Source organism: Microtus oregoni, unplaced genomic scaffold (assembly GCF_018167655.1).
Source record: "Microtus oregoni isolate MIOR12 unplaced genomic scaffold, Mior012 000016F_ref0000370, whole genome shotgun sequence".
NCBI classification, from domain to species: domain Eukaryota; kingdom Metazoa; phylum Chordata; class Mammalia; order Rodentia; family Cricetidae; genus Microtus; species Microtus oregoni.
The window spans coordinates 30,376,901-30,384,928 of record NW_024543075.1 but is presented as its reverse complement, the minus strand read 5'-3'; the positions used below and the strand labels follow the sequence as shown (position 1 = coordinate 30,384,928).

The window sequence follows — 8,028 nt, the reverse complement described above, 5'->3', positions numbered from 1 at the left end:
TTCAGAACTCCCAAAGTCAGACAGCACAAAGTAGTGTAAAGCCTTTCCAAGGTTTAAAAACTAATGGTTTGTGGAGTATTTAAGCTGAGCATCAAAATATTGAAGAGATTTTATTTTAAAGAAAAAGCCAGCTATGTTCCTAGGAAAGTATTCTTTATGCTAGTTACGTTGATGGGAGACAGCTTGAAGCTCAGGCCAGTTCCAGGGAAATCAAGATGCAATTTCCTCCATTTAGAAAGCAAATTACCATACTGACTTTTTTCTTGTTCATTCACTAATATAATTCCAAGCTGGGTTGAGAGAAAATGTTTTGTTTTGCTTTGCAAGCTGGTGGAGTTTCCTGAGGAGAAGCCTTTAGCACTTCCTCTGGCAACAGACTCCAGAAAGGTTCTCCGGTACACTCATTCTTCTTACTAAATAAAAAGGTGTATGTCTTTGGATCAGCAATGTGTGCTTCCACTTAGTAGCTCTAAATTGGGTCTACAGTCCGGCTTAATTTGGCTAGGAATTCCTTGTCTGATTCTTGTCTAATGACCTAGGCGTGTTTGGTGGGCCACTGTTCCACTCTTTGTGACTTCACCAGTTTGTTCTGTGTATACTGTCCACCATTCACTGGGTAAATGAAAGGAAAAAAAATAAACAGATCAAATAATTCTAGGTGCACAGAGGTAAAACAACCCGTCCTGTGGATCTTCCAAGAAGATAACCAACTTGCTAAACGGGCTGTCCTTAGTTTAGAGGGCAGGGATGTTGGGTACCTGTACAGAAACTGCTGCGTATTCCACCCTAGTTAGTAAGCAGCAGGCTGGGGGCTGTGTAAAGAGTACAGGCAGATCCGGGGAATGTGACCTGGCTGCCCTGTCTGTCTCAACACTTTGGAAGAGTCCTAGCATTGCAGGGCTTGTCTTTGGAGACTATGTGGGCCTCCCAGTCAAATCTCAAAGGCTCTATGTTCCTCTGAATAAATATTTTGGAGGTTTCTCAGGAGACTGATCAGGATTCCGGATATATCCCTCTGCTCGCTTTCCTTTTCCTCAGGCATGTGGCTGATGACTGGACCAGGCTGCAGAGCTGAGGGGTGGGAGTGTCTTCACCCAGGCACCCACTTTATTGATGGCCCAGGGCCCTGGGGAGAATGATGCTGCCTGGAATTGCTGAACCACAAGCTTTGCCAGATCCCAACGACAGTGACTGTAGTGTGGGGACTGGCGGTACAGGTTACAGATGCTCTTCAGACCTCACAAACCTATCTTTCCAGGCCACAGTCACTCCAGGCCTGAAACCTGGAAGAAAGACACAGATGTCACCCTGTTATTTTCAGAACTTTCTGGTGAGAAGGTTCTCAAATAAAGGCCATGTCCATGATTCTCCTTTCAGGAAGAAGTGAGCGCAGGGATATGGATGCAGAGAGATATTGCTTTCATAAAGAAAGCCCTTTAGAGGGCGTTGGTGGGGTGCCCTGCAATGGCATTCATTACAAAGCCATCCTGGGCCTCTGCTGGCTGCAGCTTTGATCTCTCTCTAGCTCCACGACAGTGTTCCTGGGCGAGCTGCCTCCCATTCCACCTCACTGCCTTGTTCGCCAGGACTGGAGGCCCGTGGGAGTTTCCCAGTAGGGTTTTTTTTTCCTTGGGGGAGGGAGATGTCTACTGTCCTTGCTTCAACAAATAGGACCTGGTACAGAAAAATGACTCAGAGGACATGGGCAAACATACCAGAAGTTCTTTGGTTCCCAGAAACCAACCGAGCACTCGGTGTGGACCTCCACAAGCCTCAGGCATAGTCTTTTCTACACATTGCTAGAATCCCCTGCACTCCCTGGGCACTAGGGGAGTCCTTGTGGTCCCTGTGCAGCAATCTCGCTTTTGGGGGAGGAGGGAGCTAGCATCCTTGGGAGTAGGTGGTGGTTCTTTCAAGTAACTTCCGGCTCAGGTTTATCTTCTCCACGCACTGGGAGCAGGGAGAATGGGCAATGTGGACTCACAAAAGTGAGCTTAGGAAAGCCGGAGATAGTCCCTTTTCGTGGGTGTGCTTTGATCAATGCCCACGATTGCGGTAGAGTGGCGATGTGTCTATTACTGTATGCACATAATTCATGACTGTTACTGAGAGCAGAAGCGTGGAGTTGGGTTTTGGCAAGAGCTCAGTGAATTTGGGTTAGTGCACGCACAGCCTTCTGCTGGAGGCAAGAGAGCCTGAGCGTTCCTCAGTGGCTGTGTTAACGCCAAAGCACCCGCAGTCTTGCCTGCTGCTTGTTTAACCAACAGCTGAGCGAGTGTGAAAGTCTCCTGCTGACCCCTGGGTTGCCAGTCGCGCCTGCTGAGGAGGCGGGTGGAGGATCCTGGCTCAGCAGGCAAGCTCTGCAGTGTGCGGCTGTGGAGAAGCAGGAAGGAGAGATCTGGGCACTGGGAGCGCCAGCCACGCTGCTTGGCAAACCCGCCAGGGGCGCAGGGAAGTGTGTTTAAGCTATACCATTGCCGCAGTGTGGGGTCATGGGTTTGGATGGGGGGGACAAAAAACACAGGGCAGCATTTGGAGGGTCTGGTGTGGGAGGAGAATGTTCAGTGCTTTGTGCAGTGTGTTAGCCTGCTCCCCAATACTCTCCAGTTTCTACCGCTTTAGGTTAGCGATGCAAAGGACTGCGGGCAGGCATGCCGGAAGTACCCTAATGGATCCTAAGACCCTCTCTCCCCTTCCCGCGACAGTCACCTTTCTGGCTGTATCAAACTGAAGTCCTTTCAGAGTCCAGGACTATTGCTCACCCTGCCTAAGTCCAGCCAGGGGGTTCAGGCCCCATTGGAAAGGTGAACAGAAGGTTGTAGGCTCGAGTTCAGGCGTTAAAGAGGTCGTGACGCCGAACTCTCTCCGATTTGCTTACACATTCTGGACGAACCCACCCTCTCTCAAGTCTCCTTACCCCACCCCCAGCCCAATTCCTCAGCAGTGACCTCAAGGCAAAGACAGAGTGGACCGCTTCCTTCTCGCTGCAGGAATATAGGTAAACTCCAGCTATGACGCCGCGGAAGCTCGGTCAGATCTCTGATTGGCGGAGAGATCTAGTGCGGACCCCCCCACTCCTACCCCACCCCCAAGACCAGAGAATAAGAGACCAGGGCTCTGGGGGACAAGGCGTGTGCAGCCCTGTGTGCTCTTCTCCAGGGGACACTTCGCTCTCGCTGTGGCAACACTCTAGCTACCAGGTGAGGAACTAACTTTTCAACTCTTTCTGCTCACTCTCCATCCGTTTGTCTACTTTGTTGTTCTTTTTGATGCAATGTTTCACACCGTAGTAATTCAGGCTGATCTGGACCTTACTATTGTTCTGGTTGATCTCGAACGCCCTGCGATCCATCCCGAGGATGCAGATTACAGGCGCACGCCACCACAACCAGCTTGGCTCCCTTTGCTGGCTAGATTAGTTATTCCACATCCATTTCTGCCTTCCTGCAGCCGGGGATCAGTCAGAAAGTGCGGTCGTGGCATTTTCTCTTAACTAGAGTGAGTGGAATTCTAGAGCACACCCGTGGGAGTACCCTGAAAGCTGGGCGACCCCACCTAGGCATGCCTGTGGTTCCTCCTTGGTAGCAGGTGGTCTTACCGCACCCTATCCAATTTGGGGATGGGAGATTCTTGATCTAGGTCTAGGGAGTACCGATCTTTCCTCAGATGTTGGCAGTCCCCAGCAAGCAGCTGGGGTGCACCGTGGAGCACCAGGTGCCGAACAGCTCTTCTGCGGTTCGGAGACGGTTTAATTGGGGCTCAAAAAATTCTCCCGACGTTGCAGATTGGAGAGAGATTAGTTCTTCTTTCCAAGATACCTTTCCAGCCTCCCCAGGGCAACTGCTCAGAAAAGGTGGTTTTAAAATTTTCAGCCCGTAAGAAATCCAAAGCAGAGGTCCGGCAAATCTGCTTCAGGGAGCCCTGGGTGGTTCTTGCTTTCTTCAAAGATGAGAGCAAAAGGGGCTTTGGTACGTGTGTGCTGCTGCAAGCTGGGGCTAATGAGAGCCTTTAGCTCCTCCTAACAGAAGAGAGAATGCAAACCACACCTACCCTCCCCCAGCCATTTCTGCTCTATCAAGCCACTTACACTGTATCTTTTGAGATCCTTAACATCCCTCTGGCAAACAAAAGAACAGTGGTGGGGGAGATGAAGGCAAAGTACTTGTGTCAGGGGCAGGACTAGACCCTGGGTCGACAGTCCTCGTGCAGTGTACCATTCTTCTCTTTTTACAGAGACATCATGGTCTTTGGAAAGTTCCTCCCCTTTCTGGCTCTCAGCAGCCTGTGGATCCTGTGCCTGGCCAGCAGCCTCCAGGCAGCACCTTTGAAGTAAGTTAGCTTGAATCAGGAGGGCTCCAGTCTGGCTCCCCTCGTGTTGCCCCCCCCCCAACTGTCAACTCCGTAGTTCTGTAGCCCCCCCCCCCCCCTTGGTTATTGGGAAATCAACGCTCTCATGTGGGCACTGACTGGCCTCTGGACCTGAGCACTAAGCACCTAGGGAAGAAGCAGGGACCAGGAAACTCGGCTGCTTATTTGGGGAGGAGAAAGGCAGGGAACGAGAATCTGTGCTAGTTTTGCTTATCCCCACAGGCCAACCTTGGAGAGCAGCTTAGACCTGGCTACCCTCAGCGACCAGGAAAAGCGCCTCCTGGTGGCTGCACTGGTGCAGGACTACGAGCAGATGAAGGCCAGGAAGCTGGAGCAGAAGGAGCAGGAGACTGCGGATTCCAGGTAAGGCTCCTCCTCAACCTGGCCCCCATTTATTCAGGAGGACCTATTCCACAGAGGTACAGAGACACTGGCCAGCAGTTCCAGGAACTAAGTTAATTGTTCCCAGCCTCCATGGAAGTCCGAGGTTCCCAGTGCCACCAGAGGGACTCATACTGGTTAGACACATTGAAATTTTGTTTTCTCCTGAAACTCTTGGGAAAGTAAATGAGGAGATGTAGGATCGCTTACTGTGGGAGTTGGACTTGCGTCCACGGGGATGCATGGCTGCACTGGTTTGAGTAGGACAGGTAAGTGTGACATCAGAGGATAGACTTAGTTAGAGTGTCAGGAGGTTTTGGCAGCTTTTTGCATAATGGCAAGAAGGCTTCGTTTCACATTTGCAAGGGGGAATTGTAAGGGAATTCGAGGGGTCTGCGACAGGTTGAACAGTGTCTGAGGTAGGTCCAGGGCATCTGTAGAGGTGTGCACGTTGTTACAGGGTCAGCTGCCTGTGTGGCCCCAAGCCTGGAAACAGACCAACCCTGGCCTGGCTCCAGCACCCAAGAAAAAGCATGCTGACCTGCATCCAAACTCCCTGTTGAGCATGAGAGACTGAACAGCTCATGGATGCTAGAAAGAGCCATCCTTTTCCTCCGCCCTTCCCCACACTGTCCTGGCCCACTGCACCCCCAAGCCTTCCCCATGGAGTCTGTGTGAGCTGAGCTCCACCCACCCTCTGTCCCAGTGTCTAGTCTCCTTCCTGGTTTAACCTGCTGACTGCCCACAGGGTCAGCCCCTGGTGGTATGGGAATCTAAACAGAGAAGTTCTTGGCATGTAGGTAGAGGAGCTGAATGACTTTTTTACCTTCTCTGGTGTGGACTTTGGTCTTGAAACGTGGGCAAGAAAAGAACACAGCTGGTCGCTTGCAGAGGGCCTGAAGTGTCCAGGGTGCCAGCAAGCTCTTCCGTGTCCTTCCTGGTTTCCTCTCTTCTGCTTTTGAACTTGCCGCGTGTGCACTCTTCTGCTTTTGAACTTGCCGCGTGTGCATTCTGAAGCTGGCAAGAGCAGCTTCCAGGGTGAATGAGAACCTCAGTGAGTCGGGGTGGGAAGGGAGAGGACAGAAGTCCTATACCGTATCTGAGAGTGAAGGAACCTTCTAGAGTATTTAGATAACTATTCATTTTCTGCTTCTGAATGCTGAAATAAGCACAACTGTTCCATCTCACTCATTTTTTTTTTCCTGGAAAAATCAGAGTTATAATGATCATTGCTTTGGTCAGCTTCTGAAGCTTGTGAGTGGCCAGGGACTAAGAAACAGCTTTAGCGTCAGGCGAGCTGGTACAGGGCTTGATGGGCTGTCTCTGTGATGCAGCATTCGCAGCAAGCAGCATGCTAAGGATCAGATAATCTCGTCTGAGGAGAAGCTGGAAATGTTGTTCTCAGCAAGGTAAGAAGGGTGTTTTTTTTTTTTTTTGTTGTTGTTGTTTTAAATTTGGTCATGGTTTGGGGAAGAGTTTCTGGTAAAGATTCTCAGGTCATTTCCCTGAATAGCTCTGATAAATGCACTTAGGAGAAACACTTACTGTAAAATGGCTTGTTGAAGGCATGGGGTTCTCAAGGGGTAGGCTCCTCCCCAACTCTCACTGACAAGACTTATCTTCTCTTTCCATTCTGAATATCAGTGCGCAGAAGAGAGCCTGCAACACTGCCACCTGTGTGACCCATCGGCTAGCCGACTTGCTGAGCAGGTCAGGGGGTATGGTGAAGGACAAATTTGTGCCCACCTATGTGGGCTCCAAAGGCTATGGCCGGCGCCGCAGGGACCTTCAGGACTGAGGAGCTAACGGCCCCCAGAATGAAGGTGATTTTTTACTCTGGGTTGGGAGAGGAAGGATTTGGGAGCTAAGCCCCACATCACGAAGCCCACTGACAGGGATATGACCTTCAGATTTCCTATGTCTGGTACTAGTCCTCTTCCTGAGGTAATGAGTTCCTTCTCAAGCTGAGCTTGAACTTAAAATCAGAATGGCAGGAGAGATCACAGGGAAGCAGTGCCTTGTTGCTGAGGAGAGAAAGGAAGAGAAATGTCTGGATCTGGAAAGGGGAGGGTCTGCAAGCCTTACCTGTTCCGGTGCCTGACAGACAAGCCCAGCTTCTGCAGGGCTCTACCCTTGTTGGTGTTCCCCAGTTTGGACCAAAGGGCTATGAACATACACACCACTACCAGCATATTTGGCTTCTCTTCTGTTTTTGAGAAGGTTCTGAGCTGCCCATGCTGGCTCAGTATATAGGGTCTGGCTTTGAATTCCTGACCATCCTGCCCCAACTTCCAAGTGCTGAGATTACAGGGTCACCAGGACACCTCACATCCCTTCCAGTATTAATAAGGGACAGTGTTAGAAGCCTTCTCACACTCCAAATTCAGAATTCATGGATTCTATTTCGCAGAAGAGCTGCTAAATTATAAATTAGCTATGTTAGGGATGACTATGGTTACCAACATATCCATATCCTTCTTCTTTCCCCTTCTCCCCTCTTCTCCTCTCTCCTTTTGCCTTTTCTCGCTTCTCTTCATCTCAGGTTATGTGAAGCTGAACTCACCACGTCTATTAATTTTATTAACAAAGACCTGATGAGAAGGTCCCATAGACAATGCATATGTCTGCATCCTGATAGCTACCGGAGAACATCACCCTTGTCACTGGAGAGGAATGAAATTGAGTATAAATGAGTTAATTCTGTGTTCGTTTGGATCATTTTTATGCTGAGTCTGTGGTCAGTCAATGTGATGGCGTCTCCCACAGGCTTCCCTAGCACAGGTTCTCGGAAGGTCATCCAACTGATGGGGGCAGCTCTGTTGACCCTTAGGGAGATGTGAAATCACTGCCTCTTGTAGCCTCTGGAGACTCTTGGTAGAGGAGATACTGTGCCTTCGTGTCTCAGAACATGATTGTACATTTATGTAAGGAAATGTCAAAATTGTATCATTTGTGAACTTCATCAAGATTAAAGCATATTTTGGATACATTTGTTTTGAGTCCGTGGTGGTCCATTTCAATTTGTCTTTCTATGTAATATAATAATAATAAATATTGTTGAGTGTTTAGTATTATTCAGTGTTCTAAGGAAATGTTATATACCTGTTAATTGACTTAATCTTCATGGTTAAGCCATAGGAAGATACCCACATTTGAGGAGATAAAGGCCCGGAGAGGAGAGATTCAAGGTCCCATTAGTAGGCTGTGGAAGCCCTGAGATGGCTTTCAGAGCACACAGTAGAAACTGCCACGCCTCATGTTATTAGCAATGCCTTTGAC

The 8,028-nt window shown here is 49.6% G+C and overlaps 1 protein-coding gene across 2 annotated transcripts; it reads left to right on the top strand.

Annotated features, from left to right (window-relative positions):
• The first annotated feature begins 3,089 nt into the window (after nucleotides 1-3,089).
• LOC121457993 (calcitonin gene-related peptide 2-like) lies at nucleotides 3,090-7,445 on the top strand. 2 transcript variants are annotated; one of them, XM_041667104.1, is made up of 6 exons: nucleotides 3,090-3,200; nucleotides 4,234-4,329; nucleotides 4,591-4,731; nucleotides 6,084-6,158; nucleotides 6,394-6,572; nucleotides 7,292-7,445. In XM_041667104.1, the coding sequence occupies exons 2-5, from the start codon at nucleotides 4,241-4,243 to the stop codon at nucleotides 6,545-6,547; spliced, it is 459 nt and encodes a 152-aa protein (XP_041523038.1). In that variant the 5' UTR covers nucleotides 3,090-3,200; nucleotides 4,234-4,240; the 3' UTR covers nucleotides 6,548-6,572; nucleotides 7,292-7,445. The 2 variants fall into 2 exon arrangements, with proteins under 2 accessions (XP_041523038.1, XP_041523039.1); XM_041667105.1 differs by lacking the exon at nucleotides 3,090-3,200 and having other exon boundaries at nucleotides 4,173-4,329.
• The last annotated feature ends 583 nt before the right edge of the window (nucleotides 7,446-8,028 follow it).

Excerpts from the sequence above, each read along its gene's own strand:
- LOC121457993 (XM_041667104.1), top strand. The coding sequence starts at position 4,241 with ATGGTCTTTGGAAAGTTCCTCCCCTTTCTGGCTCTCAGCAGCCTGTGG. Across the intron at positions 4,330-4,590 it reads CTCCAGGCAGCACCTTTGAA|GCCAACCTTGGAGAGCAGCT; the intron begins GTAAGTTAGCTT and ends TTATCCCCACAG. Across the intron at positions 6,159-6,393 it reads GAAATGTTGTTCTCAGCAAG|TGCGCAGAAGAGAGCCTGCA; the intron begins GTAAGAAGGGTG and ends TCTGAATATCAG.